We start from the raw sequence: 23,398 nt of genomic DNA, 5'->3' as shown, positions 1-23,398 counted from the left end.
ATAGGTAAATGTTAGATACTGTAGTTAGTGACAGTATATATGGTTATGTCAATGTCTACAACCTTTCCCACCAAATAGGTGAATCAATGCAACGTGGACCCATTCTCATTGATAGCGAGTCTAGATATTTCCTTACCTGGAAAACATTCACTGGTTTGCACGTCCATGGCCTTGATGGTACCTCCATGGTAATCTCCTAGGTTCTCTGTTGACACGGAAAAGCTGTTGTCTTGAGGTTCTTTCTTCACATGGATGGAGCCCCTCCTGTTCATTGCAAAGTCTACAGGAACGCAAAAAACCGTTACTTTCACATAATTCACATAATCCACTATCAACACACTGTAGTGCAAGAACCTCAAAAATGTAGTGCAAGAATGTGGTCACAAACAAGACGTCAATTGAGCAGGCAAGCTGGTGATGATGGACATGCATGTCCTTTATGTCGTGCTGTTTGTGTGTCCCTCAGTCTCAGGATCTTGATTCTGGAGAATGTAATGCTCACATTCAGAGTGGTGGCGTACGAGAAAGTGGCAGATAGGGAAGCAGACTCACATGTTTGGTTTAAAAGTATGAAAATGTGCTCAAATATATCACCCCCTACGTATTTTCCCTCAACATGATCAGTGTACAAGCGGCAGTTTCAACCGTGCGGGCACACTGTCCCGTGACTTGATGCCACAATGCAGATCATCAGCTTTGTAAGGAATAGGTTAAATAGCTGGAGAGACGTTTTTTTTTCACAGTGACAACAGTAATAAAAAAAAACACGAAACATTTTTGCCCATGCAATCGGGCAGTATGTATGTTGAAGAGAGAAGAGCCTGGGAAGCTGCTTCATGAGCTGACAGTGTGAAACACAAGGAGATTGCTACTAGGGTTGCCACCAGGCCGCTGTTATAGCGGCACGGTCGGGTATTTGCTCGCTCTGCCCGTTGTCGGTAGGGAGGTGCTACTGGCAGACTTTTGCCGGTTTGTAGCTCAAGACCCTTCATAGGGGCTTTTGCAGGGCTTTCTCTTCAACATTCCACTCCAGCTCGAATAAATTTGAAGCACAGACCCAACTCCTCAGTCACCAGTCGTTTTCTTAGTTATTATTTATTATTATTATTATCATTGTTATTCATTAAGTCTTGTGTTCGGAAGGGACAAGATAAGTGGTTGTGCGGAGCTGTTGGCGGTTGTGTCGAGCCAGCTAGCACTTAAGCTGTAAACAACCTTCATGTGATCTCCACCTGCAGAGAAGGGTTTGTCTGTGTCAATGCGTTTTTCAAAGTAAGTGGCAGCCCAATCCGGTTGCTTCAATATGATCCAGTGTAGCGTTCGCGCCTGTTTATAGCAGTTTCTAGCATCAATGTTGCAGCCACTCACAGGAACTACATTTCCTTGTATTATCTTGAGCAAGCATGCTCGCTCTTTCTCACTCTCTCTCTCTGTTCTCGTCCACCCCTCACCCATTTTTCCTTTCCTATGAGCATTTCCTCCTTTCCCTCTCCCTCGGCCGGTATTTTTCACTACAAAAGGTGGCAACCCTAATTGCTACAATGTTTGGAATCTCCAAAGCAGCTGTTTGGCAATGCAGAAATGAGAAAACAGTAGTGATGTGCGAATATTCGAAAATTTCGAACACTAATCGAATACCTGATGCTATCTAATGCTATTCACAACATACTTTATATACACAACATACGAATATGTTTCTAGTAGTAAAAAAGCGAAGTAATGTTAGCACCATTCTGCATCCGGGCTTCACCTCATTACATCCAAGAGTTAGGTGAAGCCCACTTCACGTTACTGCCATTCCTCTTTTGGTGTGTGGCTCCATTCTGCAAGTCGCTTCACCTCGTTACTCTCGAGCGTCAGGTGAAGCCCGCTTTATGCTGTTTACAATATTCTGTCACTGAAGTCTACAAATTTTGAGAGCTCATGGTCAACACTATACTCTGGGCAATGCAAGTTCCAGTAAATGTACTCCCAACTTTAAGAGTTACGTTTAGTAACAGATGGCAACATGTGCAGCTTCAAAAAAAAAGTACGGGAAATTCACAATGTAAACATAGAAATGAGGAGATGCACACAAAGCAGGCTGCATGGAACATGTTGACTAACTCTGAATGCAGTTCATCCCACAATTGCAGTTTACCATACACAACACAGAGGTTATGCTGGTTGAAAAGGCCCACATGTTTACAGCAGAACATCATCTTATGAGCACAAAACCACAAAATATTTCACCATGAGGTATTCGAAATTATTCAAATTGGGCCTTTTCTGATTATTCGAATTTGATTTCCCATCTGATGAAATTACTCAGATTCGATTCGCAGTGTAAGTGAAATACACTTGTAAACTATTCGCACAGCTCTAGAAAACAGTACTGCACGTATGAAGACGTGTACTCGTCTTGAGTGGTCCTGCTCACTATATACCAGGGGTCTCAAACTCAAATCAAGATGTGGGTCATATTGACTTTAGACCACATCATGAAGTGCCACATCGACAAAAAAAATCAGGGCATAATTACTATAAAATGCTCTAATAGATTGTACAGTAAAAATACACACAAAAATCAGGAGTGGTGTAGTTATTGTAGAGTGGGACAGTATGCGCAGAATTTAAAAACTACACTTGACACACCGAGAGAAATAAATAAGGTGCCTTTCAAAATCACGTACTGAAAATAAGAATAACAATTAAAGAAAATATGTACACGCAAATCTTGATACTGTAATGAAATGCTATTGTACAACAAACTTTGCGATACAGCAAAATAATTTGGACGTGTTCCCTTCTCCAATTGCCTGCCATATTTTGGCAGGCTTGATACCACAAAATATTCGGTAGAACGAAAGAAACAGTGTTCCCCGGAAGCTTCGTTATATCAAAGTCCGACTTAGTTCTTCGCGAACTACACTCAAACATCAATGTAGTGTGAACTCATGATATGGTGAACCTCTCAATACAACGAAGTTTCTTAGCACCCGTGTTTTCCCTCCACTGAGTGCCACATATAAGAGTGATCCATATACCAGCAAAGTTGTTCTCTCTGAGTTCTACCTGCAATGAATAATTTTGTGCTGATGTCCCGGGAAAAAAAAGCAAGGTAATGTGCTACTGTCAGTGGCAAAGAAGACACGGCAAAGCGCTGACCCCACCAGCACCAATCTGAAGATGAAGTAAGGAAAGGAGACAATGGCACATGCTTTCTTGCCCCTTCTTTCAGTGCCCGTCCCCCCGCACTGACTTCCTTTCGCTTTGAGACACCATGACGCCCAGATCTACTAACCATGCGAGGACATGCAAAGCCCTCTTTATGCATGCAAAATCAGTCGTCAAAGCTGTTGCTAGTGGCAAAAAAAAAGAAGGATGTTTTAGCCAGGTTCGGCATTCTAGTGAATTCATTGTCCACCACCTTGAAGTAAGAGGACGGCATCCTCGCAGCTGGCGCCGCAGGAACCAGCGCGCGCGAAAGCAGCTCAAGCTTGCTGTTTATGAGAAGGTCTACAAAGCCACATTCATGTGGTTCACTGAAATGCTGTCAGCGAAGGTTCTGCTGACCAGACCCATTGTGCAATGCCAAGCCATCAATTTTGCCAACATGCTAGGGTGTGACAACTTCTAAGCTAGCAACGGCTGGTTAGAAAAGTTCAAGAGAAGACATGCAACTGTGTCAAGAGCTTTGTGCTGAAAGGCTGCACCCACGGATGCTGTGGAGAAGTATACTCCATAAATATTGACAAAAAGCCCCAGTGGAGGGCGACACAAAGCGACACCTCCATCAGTGCTGTGTCTATCTCATCCTCTTTGTGTCACCATGCACTGGCTTTTTTATCAATTTTAATGTCATACCACGCAGCCCAATATTTAACCCTTATACTCCATACAACGTGTATAATCCCGATGAGATGGCATAGTTCTACCAGATGTCACCAGATTGCTCACTGGCACTAAAAGGACAACGCTGTGAGGCGTTACGTCACAGCAAGTTGCAATTTTTGGTCTTATTCAGTGCGAATATGGACAGCAGTGATAAGCAAATTCACCTAGCGATAGGGAAAGGAAGAGGCCACATTGCTTCAAGGGAAGAGAATTTCAGTGGGGTACGCCTCCAATAGTAGGGCATGGACGTCGTGAGCCATTTCCAGGGACTGGATGAGGAAGTTCCATCATGACATGGCAAAGAAGGACCATCACAACTGTGTCTGGTCCTGCATATCTGCTAGACACATCACATTGAGGATCTGCACATGTGGAAATTAGTCTCTTCCCACCCAATTGCACCTCCCTCATCCAGCCACTTGATCAGGGTATAATCAACAGTGTGAAGTGCCTACCACACCCGACAGGTAGACAAGCACATGCTGGGCATTCCCCACAAAAGAGAACCTATAATGGATGCTATCCAAGCGATAGAGACGCTGGCAGCAAGCTGGCAGTGCGTGAAACGTGAAGTACCCAATTGTTAATTCGTTTCGAAAGGCAGGCTTCCACACAGAATGTAACGATGACAACAACAGCGAGGACATTGCGTCCACGGCTGCTCAAGCAGCTGTTGCTTAGCAGTGGGAGATGCTTAGAGATGACTGTGGTGTGTCCTGAAAGACCGAGCTGCAGGAGTTTTTGAGCGTGGATTTGACAGCGTATACAGTCGCCGACCGTTAATTCGGACTTCTAATGGTCATGGGATTTGTCCTAATTATTGAGTAGGCCGAATTAGTAGTTAATCATAAAAATCCACTCTCACACTGGCGTCTATTACAAAAAATTTACACGGGACGGAAGAAAGTGTCGATACGCGACTGCCTAGCAGCGCGCGCACGAGACAGAACGTCACGCTGCATTTCTGATAATGTCACACTGTCAGAATAAACTCGTCCGAGTGTATCGATGGCCGCGAGGATCCGCGCAGCAGACGGAGGTTCGGCGACACTCTCGTCGTTGTCCGATCTATCCGCAGGCAGGTTCAGAACTTCGGCGACGATCTCGTCATCTGTGACGACGACGACATTTCCACAGTTTCGATTGTCGCATCCGAAGTGCACGTCTAAACAGCAACGTCGGTCACATGAACGCAAACTTCGCGCACGCTTCTCCACCCTGCAGGCGGCGCTCCGAGGGAGCTACTGGAGGGGCGGCCCGACGGCGAGCGGGAGTCGGAAGCTTGAGGTTCCGATTTTGAATTTAGGAGCGTGGATTTTCACAAAAAGTAGGGAAAGTCGGCCAAAATCCGTCTGAATTATCCAGCCGTGGCCCCGAAAATGATCCGAATTATTGGAAGCTGAAATGCATTGGTTCTATGGGGGCTATTGATTGAGTCCAAGATTTTGTCTGAACTATTGGAAAGTCTGAATTATTAGGGTCCGAATTAACGGTCGGTGACTGTACACAGAGGAGACGACTGAAGCAGACATCGTCACAGGCCTGCAAGCCCCAATCGACAGTGACAGTGACTCCGTCGAAGAAGTGTGTCCTGTACTGACGGTTCAGGAGGTGTTGGATACAATCAATGTTCTCAGCTGGAACACGGTTGCCAGCGAAAACCAAGAGGCAGCACTAGAGGCCCTCACTGTATACGAACGGAATGTCGTGCCGACATTTCCCACTCGGCAAAAGAAACTCACCAACTTTCTCAGGTTATATTATTATTATTATATTCCCATTAGATTTGTATATATTTATTATTATATTTATATTCTTATATTATTATTCTCAGAATACAATTTCTAAAATGTCCAGTAACTTTTCTAAGCCACCTCCCCCAAAAACATTGTACTATGTATCCCTTATGTCCGTGGCATGTCTTAGGCTGTAAGAACTATTTTGAAACCTCTTGATATCCACACCACTTTCAAGCCTTCTCGAACCCTGTATATAATACGCTATGCCACCCCAGGACTCTGTGCCCCACATGAATTCATCGGGAGTTATATACAGATTACGATGTAAACAGTGTGACACATGCCATATAGGCGGAACTGGAAGAAAGAAGGCCACCAGACTAAAAGAACATCAACAACAGATAAAGAAGCTACCAACAGAGAATCATCGTACAAAGCTGGTTGAACACGTACTAAAAGCCAGTCACTCATTTAACTTTGAAGAAGAAGAAACTTTGGCACGTGAACATAGCTGGGGGGTACGAAAATGTATGGAAACCTGTTACATTCATGCTGATAACAATGCTTGGAACAACCACAGGGGGCCCCTACCAGAATACCAGGAGGCATAAAGCTGATCTCGGATTGTTTTATGTTTGTCTGATGAGGGCGCCCGTGTAGGCGTCGAAACATTACGAGTAAATTTTGTTGCCTGTTGTGCCAAGTCGGTGTTTGATGTTTTTTTGTCAGAAAAAAATAAAAATTCTGTACAACAATGATCATCTTTCTGGTATGTGTACTGGGTCATTTGGCAGATCAGCAGGACCGATAAGCCCCAGGATTTTTGCTGACGATCTATCTAGCAAAGTTCTCTCTAGAGCAAATTTTTGCGACAAGTTTATCGACTTTGTCATATGGAGGCTTGTATTATGACAGTGTTCTGGAGCAGTGAAATTGCCGCCTATTTACACAGTGTATAGTTGTCTTTGCTCACAGTTTGAACTTGGAAAGAGAAACAGAAAAGAATGGAGAGAAACTGCTGGATGATAATTTTTCAATGAATGGTTTCAGGTTTGCTACTACAATATGTCTAATGCAAAATTAAAATATAAAATAGTTTTTGTACATGACTTCCTGTTGTGTATTGTTGAATGCCGCGTGTGTGGTCCTATCAGGTTCAGCGATGCCGTTTCGGAGCAAACCTCTGAGGACTACGTATCCCATGCGGAGCGTGTGCCCTCAGATTTCGTATCGGTCATGGAACGCACCACTCAATTGGGCATATCCTTCCTTGCAGAACAGCCGTGTGCTCCCAGTGCCCAATAAAAGTTTGTTTTCGCTGTGGTCGATGCATACTCAATGCTCCGAACTACAACACTTCTCATCTCCATTTTTTTTTCTGGTGAGTCACCATTTAGCTTAGCGCGGGAATTAAGATGAGTCCATCTTAATCCTCACTTTTGCTACGGCGGTAGTTTACAAAAGTGCACGCAAAGACAAGGTTCATAAGTTGACGAGAATCAAGAGCTACAAGGAGTGCTCACTTGCGTATGTTCTCCCAAGACGCACAACACTTTGGCCCAATATTGGCCCAAGAATGGCAATACCGGCCCAATACTGGTCCAAGATTAGACCAATATTGGGCGAAGATGTTGTGCTGCTTGGGCTGCCTAAAATGGACAGGAGCAGCACTATGCTATGCGATGGTTCAAAAGCTTGTTTCATTCCTAATTCTTCATTAAATTATTTGAGACGGTAGCTTCCTTCAGTTTAGTCTTCAAAGGCCCACGGACAGAGAACAGGTCAGTTGTGCGCCAACTTGCTTGAGATTCTTGCACTAAACGGATCAACCAACACAATGTGGACCCATATTCATCGACAATGAGTATGGATACTGTCTCACCTGCAAAGCATTCGGAGGTATGCACTGCTGTGGTTTTAGTGACATCTCCGTGGTAGTCTCTGTGGTTTTCTGGTGATACAGAGAAGCTGTTGTCCTGAGGTTCTTCCTTCACATGGACGGGACCCCTTCTCTTCATTGTCAAGTCTGAAAAAAAGGAAAGAGAAGCTTTCATATAATTAGGGGTGTGCGAATATTCGAGTTCTCGAATTCGAATCGGATATCAAACGCTCGAACTATTCGATTTGCGAATCAAATATCCAATATTCGATTTTTCGAATATTCGACTATTCCACGAATATGAACGACACAACCCGAAAGTGGGCTTCACCTGACACTTCATGACTTCACCTGACACTTCGCATGAGGTGAAGCCTCCTGCAGGACCAACACAGGCGGGACAGTGTTTAGTTTAAAATAAAGTTATCCAAAGTTAGTTTTGTAGACGTCGTCTGTGGAAGGGGTGGCGCCCCTCCCACATGCAGTTTAGCGGTGCCGACGAGGGACTTTGATTTGATGTCTGTGATGTTGCCTTTAAAAAGTTAGGACTCCTGAATAATGACTGCAGCCCATGAACAAGAAGTGTGTCTTAAAGATGTACTTTACATCTAAAATTTCAGTAGTGCAACTTCCTAGGGCGACTGCAAAGAAACTAAAAGGTGTTCATGGCAAAGTTGAGGCAGGATGCCAGTTCGTTTGTTTCACAAATGGCCTGTGGTTGTCAAACAATTACAGCCTCATCCGTATAACATGCTACTGCCTGACATAAAATTCTGAAATGAAGGTAACCACTCCAGTACTCCAGTAAGTGTAGGCTCCCCTGAAAGGCAGGAAGCACTCATGCAAAATTAAAGAGTAGGGGCTTTAAACAGAAGAATTGCATGTCTCTCTTGTGACAGTTAATGCAAGAAAAATTACACTAAAGCCATGGGCTACAAAATGGAAACTTAGTGCGAGGGTCACATATTGCAAATTTTGCACGAATATTCAATATTCGATTCGGTATGCAGAATTTTTTCCTCCATTCGATTCGATATTCGATTTGACCTACAATATTCGGATTTCCATGGCAAGAACGTAGACTGCATGTTGAAAGTGGGGAGTACAAGAAGGTGGCAGGCCCCAGAAGGTGAGCAAGCCAACTCATGCTTCATTAACGTGAATATTTTATGTGTTTGCTTAAAAGTATGAAAATGTGCTCACTGCTCAGGGCATGTCATCTCCCACGAGTATTTTCTCAGCATTGTCAGCGTACAAGATATCGTTTAAAGCACGCGGGCCCACTGCATTGTGACTGAGAGTAATGATGCACAAGTCTAAGCCAATCAAGAATGTTCTTAGATATGTGGATAGAGTCAACTTGACCCGAAGTACAGGTAGCATAGATTGTGGCAGATTCAGGTAAACCTGCAATGCGCGTTGCGATTCTGTAAAGAAAAATTACTTTAACTTGGAAATCTTCAGAGTTTAATTCAAAACATCACTAGTGGTACCTGGCAAAAGTTCCACATTCACTGTGCATGTTTCCTAAGTATGCTAGTTTTTGATAATGCATCCTCAAGCAAACAGGTGATCGCTTTGATGCTTCTTAAAATGAATGATGGACAATCAGGTATCCTGTTTACCTACTAACTTGCATACAAAAATCTTGCATCTTTGTTGAATTCATTACTAATTACAGTTGTGGTGATGAAGAAATAAGAACAGAAACATGTAATGCAGCGTAATGTTAACAAAAAAATTTACTCAACCTGCTGCGCACGTCTGACATACCCTTTCACGGATACGTATGATGTTAGATGTTCAGCAGCCATAAATGTGTTCAGCCACTATGGCACATAAACCCGTTTGGAAGCCTCAGCTGATAGGGAACACAATTTAATTAGTTTGGTACGACATCGCAACAGGATATGGTGGGATATGATCCAGCTGACAAGAAGCAAGAATATCAATAAATATCGGACTGTACTGCTGCCACACGCTTTTGAGTGATTTTTTTTTCCCCCTATGACTATGATGAAAATGACAGCCATTACCTCACGGACCTATGAAGGAAACTGAAAAGCTGGTGGAGTGCACATCCATCTCAGGTGGAATGATGAGGAAAGCTGTTTTTGGGACAGAGCATGTGGGGAAGCTTCAAACACAGAAAGTATTCCAATGCATGAACAACAGATATTGGCACATCTTTCAGACTTTCTTTTACACAATATGCTTCGAGAGGTAAAGAACTGTGCTAGTTGTTCACCAGTTCTTATTAGTACACCCTTACAGGAGCACACGTTCACTCAGCTAGATGAGCATGTGCCTGGATCTGCAAATCCTGCGTATTCGAGCCACAAAGTGCTGACGTGCTCACTCAAGTATGAAGAAATCTTGGGTGGGTTGATTTCACAAGATTACTTTCTAGACAACGTAACCGATCAAGAAGGCAGCCTCCAAAATTAAAAACCAGGCGTGTGAGACACTACCATTTTGCCAGGAACACGCCACAAAGCATGAGACATTTATATGAAAGTTTGTTGTTTTGAGACTCACATTATACATATCTGCAAAAATGAAATGAGGGGTATCAGTAGTGTCTGCCTTTTTCCGATTAAACCTGATTTCTCCACAATTTCTTATCACGTATTACGTAGTATCATGTATAACGTATACATGGTTTAGCAGCAATCTGTGTGCACGTCTCAGGAAAATGTTATTTGAGTGCAACAATAAACTATACGAAGCACATTTAATGTTACATTGTGTGCTGTTTGTGCTGTGTGCAAAGAATTCATGTTTGACCAATATGCGCACCTTTAACTACGGGCCGCTTGCTGGACAGAAAGCAAAAAGTAACCCGACAACACCTGATCGTATAAATAGCACTCGATTTCACCCCAAATTTAAAAGGGGAAAGGCATTTAACCCGAAAAAGTCAGGTCCTAGATAATGAGGGTGGTGGCCACAACAGCAAGTCCTGTGCCAGCATGCTCCTCAAATAATAAACTTAAATTTGGTTCGCCCTTTATGACTAGTGTTTTCGTTCTAGATTGTGTCAGCTCTTATAAAGGTGATTCACCTTTTTCCAAATGTTTTGTGTATACCATAGGCATGGTACTGACACATGCAGCACATGTGTCTGACTCTATTATCCACATTCATATTCCACCTTGGATGCATTTATTGAAATATGAGAAAGAAATGTATAATTAATTACTGTTAGCTACGTTAGTTGGGTGTCCCTTGTGAGTGCCCTATGCAGTGCATTAGTAGAACAACACACAAAAAGAAAAGAAGGAAAGAAGTACGTAGTTGGGGCGAAACTAGCCAGCCAGTCACGTCGGCACTAATGTGAACAACAATCTGTGCCGCCCGAAAATGGTGCACGCCTGGAGTTGGCGCAACCCTCTCTGGAGAGGAGGAGAAATAGAGAATACAGGAACCCTAGTCCTCCTGTGTCCACCTTATCTGACAGAAGGCCAAACAAGGCAATTTTGACAGAAGGCCACAAAGAAAAAAATTGTGGCAGTGCAGTTGGCCAATGTTAACTAGATACCACAGTTAGTGACATTATATAAGCTGAAAAGAGAAGTCCTTGTGTACAAGGAGATTGCAAAAACAGCTGCATCCGGCAGTGCAAAAACAAGAATATCGTAGTGTGAGAAAGGCATCCAGTACCACAAGAAGGGTAGTATATGTCTATGGGAGCGTTAAGTAGCCGCTCTCCTACACTTCTTCTCGTGCACTATGAGTTTGATGCTCCGAAGCAGCTATTACACGCCACTTTGACGCTTGAACACGCTTGCTATGCTACGGTGTCTCCCTTTCTTTTTTCTACTCTCTCTGCTCTGCTGCCGCCTCACGTCCTGCGTTTTCTTCCTTCGCTTTCGTGGAGAGGGAGGAGGTCACATGACGGAGCATGAAACCCCCTTTTTGTGCACACACCAAAAGCAGGTCGACACCAAAAAAATGTGTATATACATATATACAGGGTGTTTGAGTTAAGTCCCCAGGCTAAATAATTCGTGAACGGGTGCACCAATCGAAGAACTTCCTTTTTCACAAGTATCTGTCCGATACCACCTACAAGCTGCGCACCGTGTGAATGAGTGGGGGCGCTCATTATTTAAATAAAAATTCAAATGAGTTTCGTGAAAAAACGTAACTTCTAAAGCAGGGCGCTATCGACATTAAAATGGGTACTACCCCTTTTGGGACCTTCAGTGGACCCCTTTTAGAGAAACATCTGCCACCGAAGCGGGTCATTTGTTGCAGTAATTAGTTGGTTTCGGTTTACATATTTTTGTCGCGGCAGGTCGCGGCGAAGCGCAAAAGGGCGTAATTCACTGGTGTAATTCATTGGCGTAATTCATTGGTGGACAACTGAGTGGAAAAGCGTCCGGCAGATTTTTCACTAAAAGGTGTCCACTGAAGGTCCCAAAAGGGGTAGTACCCATTTTAATACCGACGGCGCCCTGCTTTAGAAATAACGTTTTTTGACGAAACTCATTTGCATTTTTATTTAAATAATGAGCGCCTCCCACTCATTCACACGGTGCACAGCTTGTAGGCGGTATCGGACAGATACTTGTAAAAAAGGAAAAACTTAGATTGGTGCACCGGTTCGCGAATTATTTAGCCCGGGGATTTAACTGAAACACCCTGTATAAAAGGTATACACACAAAAAAAAAAAGGTGTATATACATATATATAAAAGGTATACACCAAAAAAAGCTGTATGTGAAGAGCACATTCATGTACGAAACTCGAAGTATGAGAGTAACCATAAGTAGTTGGTGTCACTACATACCTCTGATGGTACCTCTGTGGTAATGTCTGCGGTTTTCTGGTGACACGGAAAAGCTTTCGTCTTGATGTTCTTCCTTCACATGGCTGGAATCGCTTCCATTCACTGTTAAGTCTGAAAACAAGAAAAAAGAAGTCACGTAATCTACTGTGAGAATGTAATGCACACATTGACAGAAGGGCATACCAGAAGATGGTGGACACTATAGGCAGACAGGGAAGTCGATTCACACGTTTTGTCCACGCAAATATTTCAAGTGTTTGCTAAAATGCGCTCAAAGTTTTCATCCCCAGGCTGTCCACCAAATTGCAGCATTCAACTTCCCTGACTTTTCCAGGTTTTCACTGCCTACTTCAAGCGAATTCCCTGACAAAAATCACAGGGAACTTGGTGCCCGCTGAAATGTTTTCATACAGATCCCCCATAAAACAGATCGTTTACTGAAAACCAACTAGTTTATCTGTAAAATGATGAAGGGGAGTTTCATCGCCAGCGGCGATACTCTAACCCATTGCTGTTGGTGATGTGGGGAACGAAATAATGAACTCCTTCACAATAACATTCGAAGTCCTGTGGTGTCCGAAAAGGTAAAAAGAGCTTTGAACACAAACACATATTTCTAACTGTTTGAGAGAATCAATTTTTTCCTGCAGCAGAGGGGCCTCGTACCGTGCCTCATATAAACCAGTCCTTTATTTTTCTTTCTTTCTTTGCTTTCATTAAAGGTCTCATTAATGAGAATACCCCACTAATTCTGCCCCCGAGTTTGTCGTAGTGGCAGACTGCTACTGCAGCATGGCCACTGAACCCCTCTGGTCGGTGCATTCGCTATTCGCTGAGATTTCCTCTGAGTTCAGCTGCTTTCTGCAACCTCCCTGACAATCGCCTGACTTTTCCAGTCATATCACAATTCCTTGACAATTCCCGGTTTTCTGTATTCATGTCTCATACGCGTACTCATGCTCTCAATAACATGCTAGAACCATCAGCTCTCATGAACGTGTTCAGTAAATATAATGCATAAACCTGTTTGGAAGCCTCAGTCGAAATGGGAGACGATTTAAAATATTTTGGTACGATGTCATGGCAAGATATGGTGGGACCAGTTGACCAGAGCAAGAAAGTGAATAAATACCTGACTGTATTGCTGCCACATATATCCCAGCGTTTCCGTTCGATTATTTATAGAAAAGAAAAAATTGAAAACGTTCGCATTAGGTCAGTCGTTGGTTCAGACTCAGAAACGAGCTGCCTACGAAGTTCCACATGCTTGCATTAGCCCCCCATAGCTTATTGTAAACGGATCTTGCTGGCCCACAGTGGTGTGTTTGTCAGAAATGAACATCCTCTTGTGTGGTCAGCTTATCAGAGAGAAATAATTAACACAAAAAAAGATGTCTACTGTCATTTGAGAGTCAACAGTCTCTGTTCACAAAGCATTCCGGAGGCTACACATGCTAGAAACCATTTCCTACTGATACGGTGAAGCTTTTCCATTAAATGATAATTGCAGAAATGATGAGACAGTGTGAGGGCTCCACCTTGGGTGGCCTGATCCATAAAAATGGTGACGTCAGTCTACATCCACAGCGAGTTCAGATATTATCTCACCTGGTAAATATTCGGTGATATGAACCTCTGCGGTTTCAGTAGTAATACATCCGTGGTAATCTTTGTAGTGTTCTGGTGACGCTGAGAAGCTGTTGTCTCGAGGCTCTTCCTTTGCATGGATGGAATCCATTATACTCGTCCTTAAACCAATAAAAAGTTGCCTTTATATTGTCTACCATCGACACAAGCATCTTGATAAAACTACTTCGACTAATAAAAAGATATAGTGGTACCAGATGCTACACATAAGGTTTGTCTGTGGAGTGTGGAGACATGTAGCACGTACCACGGGGTAGGACTGCTGATAACTTGGACCACCTAGTTCTTTTGACATGTGCCAGAAATCTCCGACACACGGTGCTGGAAGCAATGTTCGTCTTCCCCACATTACTATCGCCCTCGGTCGGGATCGAACCCGCGATCTTGAGCTCAGCATGCCAGCACATTACCGACTGAGCTACTGAGGTCAGCTACTTTGACTGGAAAGACGCATTCAACAAGGTTTGCTCATAAGTGAGAGCAGAATTGAACAGTTGTTGGCATCTACATGTAGAACCTGAAATTTTCAAACTTCAGGCTCTGCATTTTTTCTAAATGCATTTTTTTTCTAACATCGTGTTGAAAAAATTTCAGCTAAAATCAGGGAGAAATTGGGCTCAGTTACTCAAACTAACTGTACTGGTTTGGTACAACGGCGATGTAGCTGCATTTGCTGAAAAACAAGTTTGTGAGGTAAAAATTGGGTTTCACCCTAACGAGGCAACCTTCAATCCCAGGTGTAAATTCGGGGAAGAATTCAGTTAAACCTGAACACTCCAGGCTCTAACTACTATATGGTACTCGTATCTTGCTTTGTGATGTTACACATGAAACCTGTTTTCTTGTCGATATGTTGGCTGATAGCGTGCAACGCTGTTATTTTTCCAAATTTTCCACAGGTATGTAGTCAGAGTGTTTTGATTACTTTGACGGCCTGCCTGTGGGGACAAGTGACTGTGCAGCTCATTACTTGGTGGAATAGCGTGTAAGCGTGATGTAAATTGAGTCCTTGATTTTCTGTCATCTTGTGTTGTTTGTTTGGAAATGGGCAAAACACTCACAAACTCCAGGAGGAGGAGCTAGTAAGACGTAATGACTATGTCTACTTAGGAACTGACAGAGAAACACGGGCCCTCCCCAAATATCAGCAGACATTGAAGGGAGACTGGGGGACAATTCGAAATTCTGATAGTGACTGCCTAAATAAGTTTGGTACATTCTTCAGAAACGATAAACAAAGCTGGCTGTCAAGAACTCGTGGGTTCAGCTGGGAAGCTCATATCGAGGCCAAATCTCCTGAATGCTCCCTATCGGGCCTCCTGTACCCTGCGTCATGTCTCTTCTGCGGGTTGTCCGCTGTTTGCTTAGTTTCGGGTATGCGCTCGGTAACTTCTTGACACAGACAACGACTCATCTGCTTCCTCAATTTTGTCTTAAAGTACTCGCAGAAGGCGTGATGGCCTAGAGAAGTACAAGGCCCTCCCGTTCTACAAACTGTGGACAAGGTGGACCCTGCAAATGCAGTGTTTGGGCAGGAAGTATGGAAACTCAGGACCAGACTCTACCAGCACAGGAGAGAGATAAAGGAATTTTGTGGCCAAAACACAACTCCTAGAATGGATTACAATATGTTAACCAAACCAGACCAGCGCTCCAACTATGTACAGGATGGGTGCAGGTAAAGTAGCCGCACATTCATGCATGTATGACAGTGTGGGGCTATTTTATCTGCACCCACCCTGTATATAACAGATGCGAACGAGATATCAGGTAGGAGTCACGACTGTACAGCAATAGCCGGGATAGTTTCCAGCCCTCCAGTGGAGCACGGACCCATTTGTTTAGATAGAAATACATATAAGGCACAGACATCACATGATTCTGCGAACTCGGGGGAACCTATGAGACCCCAGAACATGTACACAGAGTGTCCAACGCATGGGAAGCGACCTACCATCAATATCGAGGAAGGTCTCGGGTTTATTTAAGCGCTCATCAAATTGGGAGCAAGAAGTGGTGGTGCTTCTGAAAGCCCTCGCCGTTGTCCAGGTGGAGGGCCATGGTGTGGTGATTCGTGGGCCATAAGGGCCATACGCTATTTGGAAACAAACAGGAAACAGGTGAGTGGTGTGGTCGTGTGGTACCGCCAGTACCGCTACCGCTACCGCTGCCAGCGCTGCTGTCGCCACGCACGGGCTCGACATCCATGGCCATCGTCATCGGGTTCATGTTGTGAATTTTGCATTTCCACAAGTGGAGTGAATGACGTTTTTTAAAATAATGATAATAACATGTTCATTCTGTATTTGCAAAGCGAAGTGCAGCAAGGATGAGAAGTTAGGCTTTTTCCGGTTTCCGTGTAAACGTGCACCCGCAGCAGCGAGACACAGGCATGGATACGCGCATCGAAAGTAAAAAAGGCACAGATTGCAACTAGTGGCAGTCTACCAGTCTACAGCCTACCAAAGACGGCAGAGTATGTGGATCGACATTTCACTACAGGCATGCTTTCTTCAACAGTCCTGCGAGTTTTCGCAAAGAGCATGAGCCACCGACGCCACCGACATTCCACTTCTGACAACTTTCGACAGGTACTAGTGTGACAGTGACACCCATATACGACACCATCCGTCCCAAATACAGTGAAGTCTGATAAAAGAGACGTAGTAACAACTGTGCCAACTACAAAGGAGATCGGAAGAACCAAAAGGAAGAAAGCTCTATCTGCAAAACTTGTTGAATACGTTTTTGCTGTCAAAGCATTGTATCAAAGTCATAACCGAGGAGCGCAAGCAGACGAGGACACAGACCAGACACGGACGAGCGCTATATATATAGGCTGTGTCTAGAGGTCCGTCGGACGGACCCGATTCTTTATGCAGCGAGGTCCGTCGGATGGTCCGTGATATGAGGAACTAGACCATTTCCTAACCTAACCAACCTAAACTAGAGCTGTACGAAGCTAACTTGCACTAACCTGACTAGAATAAACTAACCTAACTTAAAATAACTTGATCTAACACGACATTATGTTGAAAGAGGAGTGCCCCGACGGACCCCATTCTTGACGCAGTGGAGTCCGTCGGGATCGTCCGTGGTATGAGGAACTAGACTGTTTCCTAAACTAACCTAACCTAACCTAGAGCTGCACGAAGCTAACTTGCACTAACTTGACTACAATAAACCAACCTAACCTAAATTAACTTGATCTAACACGACATAATGTTGAGCCGACGGACCCCGATGTTCGCGTCCGTCCGACGGACCTCTAGACACTTCCATATATAAATCTAGTCTGTGTCCTCATCTGCTTGCGCTCCTCAGTTATGACTAGAGAGCGAACTTTAAAGTTGCACAGAAGTGATTTTTAACACCCCGTTTTCTTCCTATAAAACTGTTAAATATGCCAGTAAGATGTACCATGAGAAGTAATTCACACCGCAGTCATAAGTATCGCAGAAGTTGAATTTAAAGTATGCCACAAAAAGCGGCCGTGCGCAACGGCGGTGGAGAGCAGTACCAGCCTGCGATCTGCCTGGGATCTCGTGCTGACGCTATAGACTCTTTTCATCTGACGTCACTGTCGCAGACGGCATAGCCTTTCCCGCTACTTGTGGCAGCCATACTTTTGTGCATGGCGCGTGCACGCTACCAGCTTTAACTGTGGTGCGAGCGCGTGCGAAAACAAAAGTATGGCGGACGGAATGAGGTCAGTGAAAAGGGTCTATAGGGGCCATGCTTGCTGATTGGTCCAGAGAAATGTTGTCTGCTACTCAGCTGTCATCTGCTACTCGGCTGTTCGGGGTTCTGAAAAAGTATTGCTCCTGGCTCGGTCATGATTCGGCCGCTCCTTCTATCCCCAATTCTCCAGGGGAACTAGTAAAACTGGTTTACGGTGGCAAAGGGACAGGGTGCTGATCCCCACTGACCGGCGAACCAGAATGATTTGCCCCTGTAACGTCATCGGTGACGTGGCGTCATACTTCTCCTCCTCGTTATACCCAGAGTGGTGAGTTAAGGGTGAACGCGCGGAGCCATGTTTATGTGAGTATTTTTCTGGGGAACAAATTGCACCCATCAAAACCTTTCGCACTACTTGGTAAAATGACACACACACTTTTATCAGAAAAAATTTTTGTATGGCTCTCTGTACTCCTTTAAAAAACTAAAAACTTGTGTTTTAGGCTCTAAAACGGCATGAATTTTCTCGTAATAGGCACGATCAGTATTGCACTTGAGAGATGCCATTAGCATTGGTAGCGTTACAGTACGTAGGTGTATTCTTTTCGCTTGCACCTCCTGCACCAGATCTGAACTGGGTTATTTGCGTGCTGCACTTTCCTGTTGAAAAGAAAGACGTTACTAATAAAGTTTCTTTCAGCTGGAAAGTGCAGCTCCCGAAAACCCGTCTTGCGTGGAGTCCAAGGTAGTGCAGTGACAGAATGGCGTAAATGCAGGCTAGCTGGTGGATAAATTCCATGATAAGGCAACTGCGAGGGAAGACAGAGAGAGGGGGGAATAGGGAAATGAGGACAAAATGAGTTGAGGGAAGTCAAAGGAGGCGCTTGAAGGCCCGGTGGATACATACAGACGGCACACTAATACAATTGCCCACACTCTGTATGGCCAACGCTTCCCTATTCCCCCCTCTCTCTGTCTTCCCTCGCACCGTCTACATGTTCATGAAGTTCGTGTTTATCGATTAAACGTTTTGCTGGTTTGAGCCTTCGTGTTTGTGTTTTGTTTACGTGTCTTGCCCATCGCTCAGGCTTGCCTTATCATGGAAGGTAGTGCAGTGCAGTGCAAGTGAAAAGAATGCGCTTAGTAACATACCACTTTATTGTGTGCGTGCACTTTGGTGACAATTGCTGCTCAGAAAAAGTATGCTTCTATTATAAAGTCTGACGTCATTCTTTGGTTGTACTGTAAAGATTCCACAAAAGCGAGAGAAGTAGGAAAAAATGTTATAGAGATACTGGCATTCACAAAGCCGCTCCAATCGCGTGGCCGTGTTTATTTTGGAATTGGAATTTTGAACTCTAAGCACCACGCACACAACCTCTTATTAACAGCGTGAAGAGAGTAGAAAACAAGCACCATTCCAACGTCTTATGGAGTGATATTCTGTTGCCTGTCACTAGGAATTGTCCTACAGTAGAACCTTGTTGTAGTAACTCCGCTTGTAGTTAAAGAAAACTGCGGTCCCGACTAAATTCCTATGGACCCAATGGTTTATTTTTCTGATATTGTAAACTGGAAAATTCTAGGATACTGCTCATAGTAAAGAACAGATACCCAGAATGTGGCTTTCCGTATGTCGGACCCTGCTATCTTGTCATGTTGACAACGCTGGGGATGTTGCTTGCTTGGGGAACAACCAATAGTGTTCATTCCAGTCCATCCACTGAGTATGAGGCGAAAATACATAGTGAGTAGCAGCATAGGCGAAGTAGCTTCCTAGTTTGTGCCCGATTTTGTCTGTCCAACACGCGTTTGCCAGTTCTCGATTTAGCTACGTGACGCGCGTTTTCTTTTTCTGTGAGACGTGAAGTTAGAGACATGGCGGACTTTAGCAGAAAGCACAAAGTGTTGACACCACTTCAAAAGACGATGTTGCCGCAACTGGTGGACGGGAACGAACTGACGCGTAAGAGGTGTAGTAACTCTCTGAATGACTTGTCCTGCTTCATTTATGACTCGTATAAAGATACGCCTGATATAGGAAAACTCCTGATATAGTCAAGTTATCCACAACTCCCCACCAATTAACTATAAAGAGGTTCCACTGTATAGGTGGCGTGCATATAGGGTTGCCACCAGGCCGGTATTATACCGGCACGGCCGGTTATTTGCTTCCTCTGCCGGTTGCCGGTAGGAAGATGATACCGGCAGCCTTTTGCCGGTATTTGTGGCTCAAGACCTTTCATAAGGGCTTTTACGGGGTTTTTCCTTCAACATTCCACTACAGCTTGAATAAATCTGGAGCACAGACGAAACTCCGCAGTCACCAGTCGTTTTCTTAGTTATTCATTATTATTATTATTATTATTATTATTATTATTCATTGTTATTCATTACGTCTTGTGTTCGGAGGGTACAAGAGCAGTGGTTGTTCAAAGCTGTTCGTGGTTGTGTCGAGCCAGCTAGAACGTTCCTCACCCACTTTCCCTTTCCCACGAGCCTTTCCTCCTTTCACTCTATTCCACCTCCTCTCCCTCAGCCGGTATTTTTCACTCCGAAAGGTGGCAACTCTACGTGCATATGATGTTACACCATAGCTTTACCCATGCTTTTTCCCTCTTTCTAGTGAACCGGTGCTCCCCGCCTATATGCGTGCTTCTTTTCCCTGTCTCTGGATAACTGGTGCACCCTGTCGCACCCCACCTATACATGCTGAAAACGACCTCACGGAGTCAACCGATTTGACATTGCATGCCGGTGCCAACGCGGGTACTCGTGAGGGATATCTTCGGGAACAGAAGGCCCATTACCACCTGAGCTGTAAAGTAACTCTTTAAAGGTAATTGAGTTATTGTAAGTAAATACGGTTTGTGTAACTAATTACTGTAACCGCCTACTTTCTGAAACGTGTACCCATAGCTGTTTCATTTCATTACTTTTTCGAGTACATCGTATGCTGAGGAAAGTCACCTTTTCAATCAAATTTCCATGCGAGTGTTAGCTCTTGGGGTGGAACGTTACAGAGTGATTCCAATGATAACTTCGAAAAATGTCCCGGTGTGAAGAACAAATTTATCGGCATATCAGCTTGACTGCCAAGCACATTGTAGCTTGTTTCAGAAGTTTGTTTTCAACAGGTATTACGCATGATGTGTGTCAGTTTTACATATGGTCACCTTGAAAATGAGTAACTGGAACTGAGAACCTATTTAATAACATTTCACGAGTACAGCTTGGGTCGAAAGTTCACGGAACATGGCAGCAGTGTATTTCTTCACTGGAACGCCTGCTACCTATCACAGAGGCATCGAATAAGAAACTGGTGACTGGCTATTCTATCCATCTCTAAATACAGTATATCTCTGTCCACTCCTGTTTCCTCCTAGGGTGTCGCACCAATGGAGAAATGCGATGTCCCATTGTGTTTTGTCCCCAGCATACTTGTAACTAACTCAGGTACGTTTCTGTCTGGGTAACTTTTCCTGTAATTTCGTTACTTTTAGAGTCATGTAGCTCTAATTTCATTATTCTTTGTGAGCATCTTATACAGCCCTGGTAACCACTAAAAATAGCTGCAAGAGCAGACGTAGTGTTGCACTGGGTACAGGGAATACAGGCGAAAAATACTCTTTCTGCCACAGGGGGAGACATTTGCATTCTGTGATGTAGCACGGTGAAGCGTTTTTTTCATTGTAAAGACTACAAAAAAAACACTTACCAGAAGCTAAAGTGCCCATTTAGGCACTTATCGGCACCTATATTAGAAAAAGCCACTACTTTACATAAAAAAAGTATTAATATTAGGGTACTAATGTTAATGACCTTTGAGCTGTTTCGTGCTTAGAACATCAAAAGGCATCATCTGTACGACTCCCAACGAAAAGGAATATGCCTGGAAATCCGCTCTAGTTATGACTGTGTACCGACTAGGCCAATCCATCGTCCACCTTGCATTGTATCAAGTTGTGCACCTGAAACTTTGATGATATTTGCATTGACGCTGGACAATATAAAAGTATTTTTTTATAGGCCTAACAATGAATGTGAGGGATTTCATCCATGTGAAGGAAGAACTTCAGGACAGCAGCCTCTCTGTTTCACCAGAAAACCACAAAGATTATCGCGGATGTGCTACTGAAACGACAGAGGTTCATATCACTGAATGCTTTCCAGGTGAGGTAATATGATCCTTAAATAAATTTGAGCAGGTGCTGGCATATCTCTTTCTGATCATGAAATCTGTATGGACCCTGAAATGTCATTTTAAATTGTTTTACGCTGTGTCTAGCAGTCCATCGGACAGATCTGGTTTTTTATGCAGAGGGGTCCATCGGATGATCTGTGATATGAGGAACACGACAGTGTCTGATGTGCTGCACCATCGACATTGTGCACAGGGAGGTGAAGGACGATCTGCACAACCGAACTTTGACTAATCTGACTGTAGACCCAGTTACCCAACCTAACCTAAAATAACCTAGAGCTGTATGAAGCTAACTTGCGTATAAACAGTCAAGTCCTCCAACAGACCTTTCCTTGTGTCTAGAGGTTGTGGAATCCTTCCCCAAGACGACCCACCCTGTTCTGCTGCCTTATCTACCTTTGCCAAAATCACATGTGTACCCTCCTCAGGCACGGAGTAGTTCAGGGATACCTGACACGGGCGCCCTCTTTGGGCACCAGTCACAGCACGACCCCACGAGGGGACAGAGGAAATCTGTTCCGTTTATCAGGAGTTCCGTTTACTGAGTTGTGATGCAAAACGATAAATTGTGTCAATTTCAGGGGTGTGGAAGCTGTAACTAGTCTTGTGCACATTACTGTGTCTAATACCTGTCATAAAGACCAGAAATAGGCACACAATTAAGAAGTTTATTCTGACCCTTGTTAAGGTGTAAAGAATCGCTCAGTCGTTGTTTGGAACAACTGATTAAACCTTTGCTTTTGAATAATGCTCTCCATATCCAAAAGGTTACACAGGAATGGTTCAGAGCCATGCTGCTGTGCAAAAAAGTTTTTTTCCACGCTTTATCCACAGTACCAAGCACTTGTCAAGCTCTTTGTGTGCACCGAGTCGCAGTCTTTTTCTTTCTGGTCCAAACGCCGTAGCACTAAATGCGTCACGTAGCTTGTCCTTTTCACGAAGAATTCTTGTTAGCGTACTCTTCGGCATTCCATACTTCGTTGCAAGCGCCGTTTTGGTGAAGCTCACACCCTCAAAATCTTCGATAACTTGAATTTTCCTTTCAAGAGGAAGAGCGTGGTGTGCACGCTTCGGCGATGCCATCATGAATGGCGTGTCATGTTAACCCTAATCATGGCCGCACCGGAAGCGGAAAAGGTTAGGTCGCGATGAGCATACTGATGCCGCTGGCGTGCTCAGCCAGTTTCGTTTACACGGTGTGGCCAAAATTTTGTTTCCGATTAACGAGAGTTTTTATACATTGTATGAATATGAAACCAAACAACCTCCGTTCAATTGTTCCGTTTAAGCGGTAATTCCGTTAAAGCGACTTCCATTTAACGAGATTCCACTGTATTTATGCAGTGGGGTCTGTCAGACCGACCGTGAAGAACTAGACTCAGTTACCTATACTAACCAACCTTAGAGCTGCCAACTAACCAACCTAGAGCTGCATGAAGCTAACTTGGACTAACCTGACTTGCAGATTGGTGACAACAATCAAAACAATCCCCAACCAATGTTACTTGTACTTACTAAATAATTTTTGAGGTAGTTTCCTGCCATCATTCTGTATCAAGTTAGGCACCCTTTTGGT

At 44.0% G+C, this 23,398-nt stretch overlaps 2 protein-coding genes across 7 annotated transcripts in view; one reads left to right on the top strand and one right to left on the bottom strand.

The window, feature by feature from the left end:
• Positions 1 to 16,118, bottom strand: part of LOC135378623 (zinc finger protein 492-like) — a 48,362-nt gene extending 32,244 nt beyond the window's left edge. For both annotated transcript variants that reach the window (XM_064611699.1, XM_064611700.1), the window contains exons 1-5: positions 15,892 to 16,118; positions 13,899 to 14,038; positions 12,291 to 12,401; positions 7,498 to 7,641; positions 137 to 280 (exon numbers count right to left, since the gene is read on the bottom strand). In XM_064611699.1, coding sequence (XP_064467769.1) covers positions 137 to 280; positions 7,498 to 7,641; positions 12,291 to 12,401; positions 13,899 to 14,028 — 529 coding nt within the window. In that variant the 5' untranslated portion in view covers positions 14,029 to 14,038; positions 15,892 to 16,118. The remainder of the gene's footprint in view (positions 1 to 136; positions 281 to 7,497; positions 7,642 to 12,290; positions 12,402 to 13,898; positions 14,039 to 15,891) is intronic.
• Positions 16,108 to 23,398, top strand: part of LOC135378622 (zinc finger protein 714-like) — an 80,033-nt gene continuing 72,742 nt past the window's right edge. The window contains exons 1-3 of one of the 5 annotated variants that reach the window (XM_064611694.1): positions 16,108 to 16,413; positions 20,245 to 20,457; positions 21,648 to 21,791. In XM_064611694.1, the coding sequence (XP_064467764.1) occupies positions 21,656 to 21,791 (136 nt within the window). In that variant the 5' untranslated portion in view covers positions 16,108 to 16,413; positions 20,245 to 20,457; positions 21,648 to 21,655. Of the gene's footprint in view, positions 16,529 to 20,244; positions 20,458 to 21,647; positions 21,797 to 23,398 lie in introns of those variants that run through there. The other 4 variants (XM_064611693.1, XM_064611697.1, XM_064611695.1 and 1 more) reach the window with 4 other exon arrangements.

The sequence above is a fragment of the Ornithodoros turicata genome, chromosome 1, assembly GCF_037126465.1.
Source record: "Ornithodoros turicata isolate Travis chromosome 1, ASM3712646v1, whole genome shotgun sequence".
Taxonomy (NCBI): domain Eukaryota; kingdom Metazoa; phylum Arthropoda; class Arachnida; order Ixodida; family Argasidae; genus Ornithodoros; species Ornithodoros turicata.
This window is presented reverse-complemented; position numbering and strand designations above follow the sequence as displayed.